This window comes from Pteronotus mesoamericanus, unplaced genomic scaffold (assembly GCF_021234165.1).
Source record: "Pteronotus mesoamericanus isolate MK-2021 breed Mesoamerican mustached bat unplaced genomic scaffold, CSHL_Meso_final scaffold_636, whole genome shotgun sequence".
Lineage (NCBI taxonomy): Eukaryota > Metazoa > Chordata > Mammalia > Chiroptera > Mormoopidae > Pteronotus > Pteronotus mesoamericanus.
Genome location: NW_026555324.1, coordinates 2,928,255 through 2,943,808, shown reverse-complemented (window position 1 = coordinate 2,943,808; position 15,554 = coordinate 2,928,255). Strand labels below are relative to the sequence as shown.

General features: G+C 53.2%; 2 protein-coding genes across 3 annotated transcripts in view; one reads left to right on the top strand and one right to left on the bottom strand.

The window, feature by feature from the left end:
- Nucleotides 1-5,821, top strand: SPC24 (SPC24 component of NDC80 kinetochore complex). 2 transcript variants are annotated; one of them, XM_054562023.1, is made up of 5 exons: nt 1-160; nt 3,956-4,100; nt 4,267-4,371; nt 4,483-4,559; nt 5,781-5,821. In XM_054562023.1, exons 1-5 carry the CDS (start codon nt 1-3, stop codon nt 5,819-5,821), a joined length of 528 nt encoding a protein of 175 aa, XP_054417998.1. The 2 variants fall into 2 exon arrangements, with proteins under 2 accessions (XP_054417998.1, XP_054417997.1); XM_054562022.1 differs by lacking the exon at nt 5,781-5,821 and adding an exon at nt 5,366-5,533.
- Nucleotides 5,822-12,448: 6,627 nt separating this feature from the next.
- LDLR (low density lipoprotein receptor) overlaps nt 12,449-15,554 on the bottom strand; it is a 33,181-nt gene continuing 30,075 nt past the window's right edge. The window contains exons 16-17 of the mRNA XM_054561992.1: nt 14,752-14,909; nt 12,449-14,047 (exon numbers count right to left, since the gene is read on the bottom strand). Coding sequence (XP_054417967.1) covers nt 14,012-14,047; nt 14,752-14,909 — 194 coding nt within the window. The 3' untranslated portion in view covers nt 12,449-14,011. The remainder of the gene's footprint in view (nt 14,048-14,751; nt 14,910-15,554) is intronic.

The following is a 15,554-nucleotide window of genomic DNA, read 5'->3' as shown; positions in this document are numbered from 1 at the left end:
ATGGCGGCCTTCCGCGACATGGAGGAGTTGTGTCAGGGGCTGCTGAGCCTGCTGGGCGCCAACCACGCCGAAGCGCAGCAGCGGCGGCTGCTAGGGCGCTACCGGCAGATGATGGAGCGGCTGCTGGAGACGCAAGGCGGTGCGGAGCAGCAGCTGCGAGGTGAGGGCTGGGGCCAGCGCCGGGGCGCGGCTTGGACACAGGCCCTTACGATAAGGGGGGTGCGGCCAAAATCTGCCTCGAAATCCCCTCTCTCCTGGGTACCCCCATCCCTTGGCCTATTCCCCGTGGGACTAGCGGGCGGGCGCCACTCACTCTGAGCCTCAGTTTCTCCACCCGTAAAATGGGCTTTAGGACAACAGCCACCTCCAGGGGTTTAGTAGTTTATATTGGAGCTTGGAGCGCCTGGTCCAATTCTGAGCGTTCGGTGAGCAGGAGCTAAGGGACTCCGGATTTGAACTGGGGCTCAGGAGTCAAAGCGCCGAGTTTGAAACCCAGCACCTTCACTTCCTGAGATTTAGATGTTTTACTAGCACCTGCTGTGTGCCAGGCATAGCGCCAGGCCTGGGATGGCAGCAGTGAACTAAACAGACAAAATCCCTTAGGGCAGTTGACATGCTGGTGGGGGTGGGGGTGGTGACGCAGAATAAATAAGAAAAATGGATACATCAGGAGGTGATTGGCTAAGGAGAAAAACTAGGTTGTGTAGGGAGGGGTAGTGATGTTTTGGGGGCTGGGTCAGGGAAGGCCTTCTGAGATGATGTTTTTGCAGGAACCCCTAGTAGAGGAGGGAGGGGAGCCAGGGCTGTGGTGAGGATTAAATAAATTGATGTGGATAAAGTGCCTCCTGCTTTATACGGAAAGAACACTGGATAAGTAGTACCATTTTTGTTGAATCCAAGACACCGTCAAATACAAGACTCTAAAGGTAAGGAAAACAAGTTCTAATAAGTGTCTTCCTATGCCACAGAGAAGACTAGATCCAGCCTTTCCCACAAATGAGGCCCAGGGCCTCCGGCCTGGATTTCAGCAGTAAACTCATCCGCCCTGTGGCCTCAGTCCGGTGACTTCCCTCTCAGGCCTCTTTCCTCATCTGTGAAATGGGATTGCTGACAGCATTGACACTGTTATTCTCAGGGCCAGGCTTTATTTATTTTATTTTTTGGCTACAAAAACATTTTTGTGTGTGGTAAAATTGACATGAGATTAACCATTTTTAAGCTTACAGTTCAGTGGCATTAAGTGAATTCACGTTGTTGTGCAACCATTGCCATCTATCTCCAGAACTTTTTTCTTATCCCAAACTGAAATTTTGTACACTCCCTCCCCAAGCCCCTTGCCCATACCCTGGCACCCACCCTGTCTCTTAATTGGACCTCACATAAGTGGGATCATGCAGTATTTGTCCATTTGTGTCTGGTTTATTTCACTGAACATAATGTTCTCAAGGTATCATCCATGTTGTAGCAAGTGTCAGAATTTTCTTCTTTTTTATTTATTTTAAAGAAGATAAATATATTTTTTAATCCTCATTGAGGATATGTTTATTGATTTTAAAGAGAGAGAAACATTGATTGGCTGCGGCCCCCCCCCCCCCGCCGGCACCCCAACTGGGGATTGAACTTGCAACCTAGGTGTGTACCCTTCAGTGCATGGGGTGATGCTCCAACCAGCTGAGCCACTCAGCCAGGGCAGAATTCCCTTCCTTTTTAAAGCTGAATAATATTCCATGACATGTAAGTATAAATCACATTTTGTTTTATTCATTCATCTGTCCATGGGCACTTGGGTTGCTTCTGTCCCTTGGCTATTGCGAATTATGCTGCTATGAATATGAGAGTACAAATATCTTTTTGAGTCCCTGCTTTCAATTCTTTTTTGTATTTTTCAGGAGTAGAATTATAGGATCAAATGGTAACTTGATGTTTCATTTTTTTTGAGGGATTGCCATCTAGTTTTTCACAGTGGTTTCCATGCCAGCGTTTTTTGGTGCCTTTTTACAGTTAATTTTTATGAGGAGGTGCCAGGTGGGTTGAGGCTTGAAAATGACCCAGGATCTAGGCACGGGATGGCTCACGGAAAGAACATTCTTGGCAGACTACGGAATGCAGGGTTGTGAAGTGAGGAGGAGCTTGGAGACAGAGAAAAAAGAGATAGATTAGGTCAGTAGCACCCAGACCCTAACAGGCCTGTGAGCCCTTGGGAGTTTGGACATTCATCTAAGCATGATGGATGTCCTAGTCAAGGTCTTGCCCTCTTTTCTCATCCTCTTCCCTCCTTTCTTTCTTCCCTCTTCTTCCTCTCTATTAACTCCCCCTCCCCTTAACTCCCCCTCCATGGATGTTTTGGGGCTGGAGAGGGAAGAGTCTGTTCTGGGGAGCTGGGGCTTTGAGTCGAATGAATCTGGTTCAGCCTTTGGAGCTGCGTGCCTGTGAACAGGTCCCTGGACCTCTCGGGGCCTCTCCTTCACCTCTCAAATTGTGGGCCGGGATAAGCGACCTCCGTCAGAGGGCTGTGAGAATGCACTGAGTGAGCGCACACCCGGGAGGGTGAGTGGGCAAGGGACAGGGAAGCTCCGTAAGAAAGCCAGACCCTCAGCTCTCCCAACAGGAAGTCAGCAGGCACCATCTCAAACAGACAAATTGAGAAATAGCAGCATAAGCAAATTATTTAGAAATACGAAGGTCAGTGCCCAAGAAAATAGTGAAGAGTTAAAGTAGCTGCCTCAGAGGGGTGGAGAGGCTTAGAGAGGGGGGTGGGTGTGTGTTTAAACTTTCACAACCATGGACTTTGATTAAAAATTCATGTAATTTTTTTTCTCTGCCTCTCTTCCCCTCTCTAAAAATGAATAAATAAAATCTTTTTAAAAAATTAATGTAATTTTGAAAGCATTTAAATGTCAAGCCTTTGGGAAGCATTTGTATCTCTGCTTTCTCTGGGTTGGTAAGTCCCTCCAACTCTATGGGAAGGAATACAGTAGCCTTAAGATGTCTTTAATCTGGATGTTTTGTTCAACATGTGTTCATTCTGAGTATGTGTTGGCAATCCCTGGTGAGTGTAAGATGCAATCTCCGTTTCGAGGAAGAAAGCTGAGGAATATGTAATGCAGTGGGGTAGGGGCTCTCATGGGAGCATAGTCACGCCCTGGGAGGGAGAGGAGAGCGTCCGGCTGTCTAAGCTGGGCATTACCCAGGGGGGCCAGATTTGTACCCTGGAAGACAGGCAGGCGGAGGTCCAGGACTGTGAGAATGCAGCATTTTTGCAGAATGAGGGCATCTTTGTACCCAGAGCAGAGAGAAAAGCACATGGTAGGATGAAAAGTAGGCTGAAAGGAGGCTGGCAAGGATGGTACAGATACTCACAGGGACCTGGACCTTCCCCTGGAGACACTGGGGAGCCACGGGAGGCCTTTCAGCAAGGGAGTGACTTCGCATTTGGCCTCTAATGCAGCTGCTCTGAAGGCAGAGGGCAGCAAGGATTGGCAGATTGGTAACAGGAGAGACCAAGGCAGGGAGGCTGTCCATGGTGTCCTGGAGGGACAAAGGACCTACCTGCACGGAGGAGGCAGGGGGACTTGCCAGGCCTGGATGGTCAACTGGATGCAGAAAGTGAGTCAGTCTCAGGCTCTTTGCCCAGGCAACAGGATGGACTAGTGTTATGTATGAAGACTAGGTGAGAAAATGACCTGATTTTTTTAAAAAATATTTTTAAAATTCATGTGTTTCAGTGGAACAGCCGCATTTATGCAAGGTCCGGGTAGAATTGTTTAGTGGATATTTGGAACTAGAATGAGCAGGTTGGGAAGCTGCAGATAGGGAAGTGGGAACATTCATTGTTGATGGGGGTAGTTGACAACACAAGGCAATAAACCACTGCCTGCTCCTTGGGCTCTCCCAGGGGAAGGACAGGCCCTGTGAAGCCCAGGATGAGGGGGCTCAGCCTTCTCCCACCCTGCAGAGATCCTCGAAGCAGAGAAGGACGTGGCCCAGAGCCTTCTTGATGCAAAGGAGCAGGCGTGCCAGGGTGTGGCTGAGTTGCAGCAGATTGAAGCCAAGCTGCGAAAGGCCAGCGAGGAGGACGCTCACCTGAAGGCCAGCCTCCTATATCCTTTCCTGCTTGCGCACAGCCTTGCCGGGAGGTGGGGGGGTGCGAGGTCACTCACACTGGGAAACAGTCCTGGAGGCAGAGACCCTGGGCCCCGCGTGGCTGGTGTTAGCACATAGGCAGCCCTCCCTCCAAAGCCGGGGACCCTTAACTGCCTGCTTTACTCAGCTCACCAGGGAGCTGGAGGACCTCCAGGAGATCGAGGCTGATCTCGAGAAGCGGGAGAAGGAAATTAATGAAGACACAATGGTCACTATCCCTGCAGCCACGTAGGTCCCATAAATGCCAGTGTGAGTGTGTTCAATCCCCCAGCTCTTTTGTTGGGGTTGATGCTAGGCTAACTTTCTTTTCTCTTTCTCTCTCTTTTCTGTCTTGTACAGGTATGTGGCTCAACTTTATCACCGAATTAGTAAAATCGAGTGGGATTATGAGTGTGAACCGGGGATGATCAAAGGCAGTATCCTTTGTGGAGGAAAAGAGACCTGGGCACTAGTGGTGGGGATGTAAAAGGGCGCAGCCACCGTAGGAAAACAGGGCAGAGGGTCCTAAAAAGGAAACATGGAATCACCGTGAGATCCAGCAGGTCTACCTCTGAGTATAAACACTCAAGGATTGAAGGCAGGGACAGAACAGATACTCGCATGTCAGTGTTCACAGTAGCACTGGTCACAATAGCCAAAAGGTGGAAGCAGCCCAAGCATCTTTTGATAGATGAGTGGATAAAACAATGGGCCGTATGCATACAATGGAATAGTGTTCCGGGAGGAGGAAATGCTGACACATATCACAACATGGATGACCCTGGAGGACATGCTGAGTGAAATAACCCAGACACAAAAAGACAAAGGCTGTGAGACTGCACTCTGCACTCGCAGGAGGTCCCTAGAGGAGTCAAACTCCTCCAGACAGGAAGTAGATAGTGGGTGCCAGGGGCTGGGGAGTTAGTGTTTGATGGAGACAGAGTTTCAGTTTTACAAGATGAAAAGGTTGTGGAGGCGGAGGGTGGTGATTGTTGCGCAATGTGAATGTGCTTAATGCCGCTGACCTGCACACTTAAAAATGGTTAAGGTGGGAAGTTTTGTGTATATTTTACCACAAGTTTAAAAAAATGTAGTGCATTATTAGGGTTCTTGTGTTTTTTTCCCCATGAAAATTTGTTTCAGTCTCTAAATATCTTACCAACGCATTTTTTAAAGCAGTAGCCTTTTGCTGGGGGTCCTGGGAAGGGCTGTGTGCGGGGGTTTCCTTACATTGTGCCTTCAGTCCACTGTGGCCCCAGCGTGGCCCAGCCCATCCACCTGGACAGCACCCAGCTCTCCAAGAAATTCATCAGCGACTATCTTTGGGGCTTGGTGGACACGGAGTGGTAGCCAGGAGCCTCGTGGACTGTGTCTCTCTCGCACACAGTGGGAATCATTTGTGGTGTGTGGTTGGTGCCTTGGTGGTGAGATCAGCTTCAAATTAAATGTTTGTACATAAATGGGACTTTTACTGGATTTCTCCTCCCCTGCCTCAGACACTGGACTGGCCTGGGCCAGATAACCATAGAGAACTAACTGCCAGTTCTGTGACCTCACATCTGTGACAACACTGTGCACATGACACCATAGTATATGATGACAAATTCCAGGTCTTTATCCTATGTTATTCAAGTTTAGCCCTTTTTTTATTTATTCAGGGGGTATCTTTGAGTGCCACTGTGTGCCAAAACTGTGCTAGGTACCCAAGATACAGATGAAGGCGACAAGGATCCCTTTGGCCCATGGAGGAGTCAAGTGTGAGCAGATGCCACCCTGGAGCTGTGCCTGGTTGACTCACATTTCCCAGCTTCTTTTGCAGCTAAGTTCATGCCAACATGGTATAAATGGAAGTGTTATATGAAGCTTCAAGAAGGATCCTTAAAAGGCAAGGGAGTAAGCCCTTTCTTTCCCCTCCCCTTTTTTTCTGGGATTTGGGTGATGGCTAGAGCCCTGGCAGCCATATTGCCACACATAAGGAGGAGTACAGTGCCCTAGGGATGATTGGGAACTGGTTCACTAATGACGGTAGACTTGAAATCAGCTCCAGATTTCTGTAAGGTGCTGAGGTGTTTGCCCTAAATTATTTTGTGTGTGCCATTGTTTTTATATTTCTATCACAAACAGCCAAAATAAACCCTAACTGATTAAGCATGTAACCTAGACAAGGGTCAGCCGGTTGATGTGTTCATCTAAACCTTGTCCTTGGTGATTTGGGTACTACTAAGAGCTGGAAGCTTGTGAACTGCCTGTCTGAGGGCAGGGCCGGGGGAAATGTAGTCTCATTGATATCTGCCGCCCCTGGATACAGCCTTGCCTGAAGCCAGTAGATGATTATATGAACCTCTGGGTGTTGGGTCTCTGCCTCTGTATAACTGATTTGTTTACAATAATCACAATTAGTGTTTTAATCAGAGAGGGGCATTCTAGGCGGAGGGAACTATAAGTTCTAGCAGCATCTGAGCACATCTAGTGGGCTCTAAGGTCAGTCCATTTCACTGACCCTCCGAGGTCCTGGGGCAAGGAAGCCTGCCTGTCGGGCTCTAGGAGGATGGACCTAATAAAGAGGGCCCGGTAGTCCCTGAAGTGTAGAAACCCCTGCCCGTTCAGCTCACAAGATTTCCAGAACTCCAGGGGCCCTGCTTTAATGCCAGCTGCTCGTGGCTGTACAGAGTTAAAAGTTCACATGGCCCTTCTGGGCCGGTAGTGCTTTCCAGGTCAGCAGTCTTAATGGTGTGAAGCGGGAGTGGAGCCCCCGTCCACCGTCAGCATGCAAAGGGCAAAGCCTAGACTAGGGTTTCCCGCCTCAGCCCCGATGACAATCAGGGCTGGTCATTCTCTGGTGGGGGCAGTCCTGGACATTGCAGGACATTTAGCAACGTCTCTGGGCTCTGCCCTCTAGAAGCCAGGAGCACCCACCTCCATCGTGTCATCCACAGATGTCTCCAGCTATTGCCGCTGTCCCTGTGGGAGCCCCCCCTCCCCCGCCCAACACACAAGGCTGCCCACCAGCTTTGTGGCCTCAGTCAGAAACAAGCCAGGCCTTGGCCCGTGGTCAGCTGAGTAATGGCTGTCACCCTTGTGGCCATTTCTGCTAACATAACCAGCCTCCACCTGCTCGCCTTTTTGGGTGAAGGTGTCAGGAGTACCCCCAGCCTTGGTAACCCCCACGGCTCTTCGGAATAGACCCAGCCAGGCTGAAAACCCAGGGCAGAGAAGGACACGTTCCCCCTAGCCCCAGAGTGCCTGGGAGGGAAACCAGGCCTGGAGTTGGGTTCCATGACAAGAGAGGCTTATCTGTGTCCCTGGCCCAGGGCCCAACCACCTTGTGGGCCCGCTGTCCCTCTCCAAGCAATAGCCTGGCTTTGTTCTAGGAAGAAACCACGGAGGCCTTGTTCTGTCTGGAGCTCAGTTTCCCCAAGAGGAAGAAGGTCCCTTTAGGGAGGGAGTGAGTGGTGGGGGAAGCATGGCCTGGCCAGGCCCCTGCGGGTGGGCGGGTCAGGGAGGTTCCTGAGCTCACAGGGGCCAGGAGAGGCCCTGGTCCTCTAACATGCCTGGGCCCTGACTCACTGCCTGGCTTTGGCCGGATGCCTGGACAGCAAGTAGGATAGGCTCAGGCCCACAGCCTGCAGCCCTCGCCCCCGCCCGTCTCCCTCTCAGAGTCGCTCCACTGGCAGCCACCAGCTCTTTCCGAACTCTGGAGGTCGGCCCGCGGCATCTGCGTACTGGGCCTGGCCTTGTTGAGGAAGGAGTGAGACTGATGTCCCCAGGGCTAGGGAGTGGGGAGCCAGGTCACCTGAGTGTAGAACTGAGGGTCAGCCCCATTCCTAATCCTGCAACCCCACCCCACCCACCCTGAAAACAGCCAATGTGGGCCTAGCACCGTCCTCAGGGGTGAGGAGAATCCATTTCACAGACAAGGAAAAAGGCATGGCACGGACCAGCCAGTTGCCAAAACCACTGGACAGTGAAGACCCAGCTGTGGGGCCCCAGGGCCTCTTGGCTTTTCAGATGAGAAGCAGCCTCTTAAGCATCTGGCCCTTGTCCAAGGTCACCCAAGTAGAGACCGAGAGAGAACTGGAACTAACATCTGCACTTGGTTACGCCCTGAAGGGTGACAGAAGGCCGAGATTCTAGAGCCTTATGAAGTCCTTAAGTGTCAGTCATTGCTGGTCTCAGTCGCACACCTGGCCAGCCTGGCTGATGCAGGTGGCGTTGCTGGGAAGGTGGCCAAGCGCACATCGCCCTGGGCCACCGACACGTGTGAGCTGAGGCTGGGGAGAGGCCAGGAGGCCTGGTCCCTGAGCTGCAGCGACGCAATGGTGACCAGATTCCCCGGGACTCTGGGTGGCCCATTCCTCCCAGTGGCCTCCCTGACTTAGAAGTGTTGACTGTGCACCGGCGACCTGCCGCGCCCCCCTCCAGGAGGCCACACTCCAGTGGAGGCCGTGACACATGATGGTGGAGCAGGTGCCGTGTGCCTGGCTCCGTGTTTCCCTGCAGGTAGCGAAACAGGCACAGAAGGGTCATGCTGTTTGCATAAGTGTCTGCAGCAGACGGTTGTCAGAGCCGGGGTTTGAACTAGATCCAGACCTTGAATTTAACCCTGACCTACGAATGTGCTCTTTTCATTTATTGATACATGCTGTTGCTGTTTGGGGGGCGGAGGGGTGTTTGTAGGAGATCCAGGGAGGAGGTGTCCTATGAGCCCAGGCCCAAGCCCCCAGGCAACAAAAGTGTGGAGACAGTGATCTTGACAGGGAACAGCAAATGCAAAGGCTGGTCTGGGGACACACAGAGGCCAGTGTGGGGGGAACCCGGAGGTCACGGGGCTTGATCGTGCTGGGCCTGCGGTCCAGTGAGACACGGGGAGGATCTCCAGGTTCCGGGGGGGCTGGTCTCACTATGAACCCCCAAACTCCCCTCCTTCACCCTGAGCAGCGTGGGAGAGGAGGGCAGGATGAGTGGGAGCAGCTGGGCTGGGAAGGGTGGGGCTTGGGAAGCAGGGAGCCCCTCGGCTGAGGGCAGGAAGCTGCGCTGAAACCCGAGCTGAACTGCCCGGAGGGGAGACTGGACCAGACCCAGGAGTCCTGGGGGCTGTGCTAGTTCCATTCCCCGCCCCCAGCCCGGGTCCCTGCACAGTTGGGTGGTGATGTGACCTGCGCTGGCTCACAAACCCTCAGCCTCCTGCCTCCATCGTCGCAGGGATTCACTTCCTGGGGGTGGGCAGAGGTGGGGGGCGCTGGGCCTCCCCATGGGGGATAGCCTGCCAGGCAGGGCATGGGGGGCAGCGTTCCCCCGCCCCCTTCCTTCCCCCCAGAACACCCGGCCCAGCCCGCGGGCCCCAGCCTGACTCACCGCAAGCAGCTGCGGTTTGGATGCCAGGGCTGGGGGCGGGCAGCATCAGGACACGAGGGAACGTCAGGCTTGGGAGAGCAGCTTCCTCCGCCGCCCACCCCGACCTGCCAGAGCTGTCAAGCCTCTACCCCATACTCAGGGTGGCAGCCCCCAAGCTCCAGGCCGCCCCCTACCCCGCCAGAGCCAGCACTTTGGGGCGTGTGCCAACCTTACAGACCAGGGAGCTGGCCGCACATCCAAGGGCTGAGTATTACCTGGGTAACTTTCACGGCTCTCACTGAGGGACCCCGTTTTGAGCCCAGAGAACTGTGGCCAGGAAGGGGATCGCTCCCCTGGTGACCCTCCTGGGCTGGTGGTGGAAAAAGGCAAGGGGAGTCTGGGTCTAGGGACCCTGAGCCTCCCCCTTCCCATGTGTAAAGCGGGGGCCGGTCACCACTCCCCTCAGACGGCCACCGCAGGGAGTGGATGAGTTAATCCTGCAGCCGTGTTTCTCCTTTGTCACAAAGCTCCAACTCCAGTCAATGTCATAGTCCGGGCCACCGTGGGGGCACCTGAGGAAGGATTGCAGTGACTACTCCTTTAACAAAACTGCCCAGGCCAGATACCAGAAGCTCCCGTCCTCCTGCCTGCTCCCTGTGCTCCGTCCTGTTCCCACCCCTGCAGAGCGCCCTCTGGCCGCGCCCCCCTCCTGTGTGCCGCTGTTCCACGTCATTTGTCCTGTTTGCCACACGGCTGAGCATGGAATCAGTCAATCAAGCAATTATCGACCGCCGCGTGCAGGCCCCTGACGCTTCCTGTGCGGCCTGTTCAGTCTTCACCCCAGAGGCATTTTGGAACCTTCCCAAGACTAAAGGCGGAAGGAAGGAAGTGCCACCCTGTGGACACAGGAATGATAACAGTCCCTGCAGCTCCTGGCTTTCACCTCCAACCACAGGTCCCTCCCCCGACACCCCCACCCCGCAACTCGCAGAGCCGGCGGTGGGGTGGGATCAGCCTTGGCCCCACTTGCAGTTGGCGACACCAGCCCTGACGGGCCCAAGGCCACCCACCCCAACCCGGGCGGCCCCGCCCCAGCGCCCGGACACTCCAAGTGGGCACCGCAGGGCGCTGCTTGGGGGTCTGCCCGTGCCAAGCCTTCGCTCTGCTGTGGCTTATTTCTGGTTGCCCCCTTGTCCCCTATTTGGTGTTTTTTAAAAATAATTATCACTTTTAAATTGTAGTCCTATACACATAACAAAATTTATCATCGAAACCATTTTTAATTATCCAGCTCATTTTTAATTATCCAGCACACTTAGATTGTTGCACAGCCTTCACTGCCACCCGTCTCCAGAACTTTCTCATCTTCTCAAACTAACCCTCTGTCCCCGTTACACGCCAGCTCCCCGCCCGCCTCCCCCGCCCCGCGCCCCCGCCCCCGCCGTTCTACTCCCTGCCTCTGAATCCCACTCCTCTGGGAACCTCCTGTAAGGGCAATCAGACAGTATTTGTTCTTCTGTGAGCAAGTTTTTGTTGTAACACGAGTGAATGTTCTGTTTAAGACCGAATATCATTCCATTGCATGAATGCCCCGCGTTTTCTTTATTCATTAATTCACCCATGGACAGTGAGTGGGGTTGTTTCTACCTCTTGGCTGTTGTGAATAATGCTGGTATGAACACTGGTGTACAAGTAACTCTGTAAGTCCCTGCTTTCAATTTTTGGGGGGTGCCTATACCTAGAAGTAGAATTGCTGGATTACATGGTAACTCTTTTTAATTTCCCAAGAAACCACCGCACTGCTCCCCACAGTGCCTGCACCATTTTACATTCCTACCTGCGGCACACAAGGGCTCCGATTTCTCCAGAGCCTCGCCGACACTTGTTACATATATATATTTTTATAGCGGTCATCTTAACGGGTGTGAGTGAGGTGGCATCTCATGGTCTGCCCCCTTTGCATTTTACACTTAGGTCTCTGTGTTAAGTTCTTTCTGCGCAAAGACCCGCTGCGGGCTGCCTGTACCCAACTGATACACCCGGACTCTCTGCGGTTTGACTGCCGCGCTCAGGGGCAGGGGGTCTGAGACACCCACCGGCCCAGGCTCAGGTAAAGCTGGGGCGCACAAGAGAGGGGCATAGGGTGCTGAGATGGACCCCACACACATACCAGACGCCTGGAATCTCAAGTCACATTAACCAAACATTATTTGGATTTGTGTTGTGAAATCTTGACTGTACATATCTCAGTGGTGAATGTAGTTGTGTTTTTATCCTTTGTCTTATCTTTTAAGAGGACCTCACACCAACCCCTCTTGGGGCCCAGAGGTTTGAAGGGATATGGCCTTCGGAAATACCACATTCTGTGCAGCCTTGTCCCTGTGTCTCAGCCCTGATAACTGTCTCCCCACAGGACCTCACATGGCTAGTTCTCACTCTTTAGGACTCGGCTCAAATATCACCTTAGAGAGTCCTGCCCTGGCGGGTATTTCTCCCGTTACCCTGTTTAACATTATTCTAAAATACAGTAATTTTATCTCTTTCCCCTTCTAAAATGCCACATCCTTGAGGGCCCAGACTCTTAGTCACTTTTATTGTTTTTCACTCACTGCAGTGTGCTGCACGCTTAGAACAGGACCTGGCACGCAGTAGGTGCCCAGTATGTTTGTTGAATGAATGAACAAGCAGGAGATAGAGCAAAACTCCAACTCAAGGGAGCACCCCACAGAGCTGCTCCCCAGCCGGGCACAGCACCACCCCCCAGCCTGCAGCCCGCCCTGAGCTCTGGGCAAATGCTCCCTTTCCAGATCCTTCTCCCTGCTGAGGCGAGCCCATTAACAGATGGAGGAAGGAGGGAACAGAAGAGAAGACAAAAGGGCATCAGGATGAGCCAAGTGGTTCATTTAAGAAATTTATTCAGTCCAAGTAAGACATTCAGACGATAAAAACATTCTATACAGTGGTTTAAAATTACGACTTACCCCCCCCCCCCCGCCCAAAGCAGCCCATATGGGCAACATGGACACGGTGCCCCTGGAGAGGCTGCGCGAACCACCTGTAGGGACAGACTACGGACAGACAAGGCCTCTCAGATGGTCGCCCCCAGGGCAGAACCCCTCAGGGGTCACCAAACAAACGCAGCACCCAGGGTTTGCAAAAATAAATAGATCTGTTTTTCATATATATGAATGATAAATGTTCAACAATCATACAAAGTGCAAACATAAAGCACCCCGCTCACACGTGCGGGGGCTTATTTACAGACTTCAGGAAGAGAAACTCCCGTCACAGTTCCCTGCAGGGCGTGGCACAGCGTTTCGTGGTTGTAGTGCGCACAGTGGACAAGGAAGCCACGGGAGGACCCTTCCACTGTCCCTTCAGTTGTGAATGTGACATGTGTGACAATTTCAGAAAGCATTCCTGTTTCATAAGTTCCATACAATGACCGACCTAAGGGATGTCTTAAGGCAGAAACACAATGCACGTTTCAGGGGGACAACCGTCCGTGACAACCGTCCTGTCAGGGAGATTAATGGCTCAGGGGCACGTGCCTTGAAGTGAAAATACCAGCCAGATAATCACGATCTTCTTCTTCCGCTTTGAAACCCCGGGAGAAAGGCCCCGAGACTCTACCTCATCCCCGCCCCACCTCGGGGCCCCCTCCGGCCTAGGAGCCCGCCCAGCCAGAACAGAAAACAGTGCAAAATTACAACGAATGTAGACTTTACAGAACATCCAAGCCTGAACTGGAAAAGTGCAAGGGCACCTGGAGGGGCTGGGGTCCAGACAGCCACCCCGGGGGCTGAAGGACACTGCTAGAGGTAGGAGGCCACTTATCCTCACACACAAGGTCCCTGGGTATCTCAGGCACTTCATAACGTCAAGGGCAATGGGTGGCTCAGGCTTTCCTTGGGTAGCTATTGAGGTTTTTGGTGAATGAGGGGCTCAGCTGGCCACCCCCCCCCCGCCCCATGTGCTGGATTCAGCCATGTCAATACCAACGCCAGAGTCCCTTTCCCAACTTAAGGGAAGGGCACATACCCGGCTTTGAAAATACTGGTTTTATCCTGATTTGCAGTGGCAGAGCCAAAGCTTACTCTGGTGTCCATCAAGGCCTGCAAGGCAGAGGTAAACACATTTATGCCTGAGATTAGGGGCTCAGCAGCTGCCTGGGGCCCTGGCGGTGGCATTGCACTTCGGTGTTCAAAGCCACTGGCTTGGTGTCCCTCCATCCATCAGTTCCTCAGGCGAGGAGACAGTGGAGGAGGAGAGGTCAAGAAAAAGAATTCAACCAAAACCCATTCCATGTGCACTGTCGCCTGCCTTCCAGATGAATAAATATATAAAACAAAGCTCTGGCAGACAGGCCCATGGATGCAAGCCTCGGGTTGCAGCCGCCAGCAGTGCTTTTGGCTACTTCTTTCTCTGAACGGAACAGGAGGGTGTCGAGGTCTGACAGAGGGTTTTGGGAAGGTCAAGGGTTTGGGGAGAAAGTGTTCTTCCTGCCCTTGACCAGCAGCAGGTTCTGGGGAGGGACAGGACTCGAGTCAGCAGCTCATGCTATGTCATCCTCCATCCTGACCATTTGTCTCTGTCAACGAAACGGTAAACACCGGAAATAATCAATCCAACATCCAGCAAACATGGCCAGAGGCCACCTGCTCCTCATCACCAGCCTAGACCAGTGCAATCACTTCCGCCCTGGTCTCCTGGCTACTGACCTCGGCCCCAGTCTGTTGCTCCCATGGTCTCTAGAGGGCACACGCGAGCACCCTAGTCTGATTTTGCCCTCGCCCTTCCCTGGTGTGTCCTTTCCCAGCGGCCACTAGGGGGTGCTTGTGAGCACAAGGCAGGCCAACCTCCTTTTCCCAGAGCGCTCTATGGCTCCCGTCTCACTCTGAGCAAAGCCCAAGTCCTTCCCATGGCCCACAAAGTTCTGCTCCATCTGCCAGGCACACTCACTGCCCTTGTCCCCTCCCTCTTTCCCCTCTCTCCGCTCCAGCTACACCGGCCACCGTGTGGCCACCATGCTCAAACACACCAGGGGTTGGCCAGCCTCAGGGCCTTTGCACAGGCTGTGCCCTCTGCACACCACTTCCTGCTTAGGGAAGCCCACCCAAACCACCTTAACTAAAATTGCCACTCGCCTCTCCCAGCCGCTCCCAGTGGGTTTCCTGTTCCGTCACCATGATTTGGGGTCTCTCCTTATCCATGTTCCCTGTTCCCCAACCATGAGGATGGCTTTGGACACCCTCGCAGGGAAGCCGTGGCCCCCCAGCTGGGCGGGGCACTCACCGAGGGGTAAGTGTAGCCGTCCTGGCTGGGGCAGATGTGGACCTGGTCCTCCGTGGTCTTCTGGTACACGGGGTTGTCAAAGTTGATGCTGTTGATGCTCTTCAGTCGCCAGTTCTTCCAGAAGAGGAAGCTCCCGAAGCACAGAAGGGTAAGCACCACTGTGGGACAGGCAGCCTGATGTCACTCCCCGTCTTGTGCCCTGCCCCAAGTGCCCCAAGTGACGAGTGACGCTGCCTTCAAACTCCCAGCCTTTTTATTTGTTAATGGTTTTGTTCTGATTTAAAGAAATACTTGTTGTTTGTTAAAAAAAAAAAAATCTAAAGGCACAGCCAGTCTTCTCCCTTGAGGACCACTGCGACTGCATCACCCCAGAATGCTCGACTGCTGTGGGTTCTTCCGGGTTTCTCCTGGGATTACACACATGTGGGGCTGCTACTTTTTTAGATAATCCAGGGCACAGCCAAGGGCTTGCCAGCCCGGCTTTGTCAAACAGCCTAACCAGTGCCCAGGGGGTGGGACTTAGGCGCCACTGGGAAGAAGTAGGCAGATGCCACCCTTGGCGGTCACCAGGGAGGAGAGGGTCCCATATGCCATGTCTGTCAACCCACAGCTGGGTGACTGTCGGGCACCAAAACGCAGGCATCTGGGGCAGGCTGGGTGATGAAGAGGCACTTCAAGAGGATTTCCTCAGAAAAGGGAAAATGGGCATGATGCTAACTGAGCTGTGATTGACAGGCTGAGGAAGGGAAAGCGGAGCTATCCACACTTGCCCCTGCAAGGGGACCGTTTGCCTCATCTCCCCC

Coding starts and splice junctions, on each gene's coding strand:
- SPC24 (XM_054562022.1), top strand. CDS start 1: ATGGCGGCCTTCCGCGACATGGAGGAGTTGTGTCAGGGGCTGCTGAGC. Junction 161..3,955: donor TGCGGAGCAGCAGCTGCGAG/GTGAGGGCTGGG, acceptor CCCACCCTGCAG/AGATCCTCGAAGCAGAGAAG. Junction 4,560..5,365: donor ACCGGGGATGATCAAAGGCA/GTATCCTTTGTG, acceptor TTGTGCCTTCAG/TCCACTGTGGCCCCAGCGTG.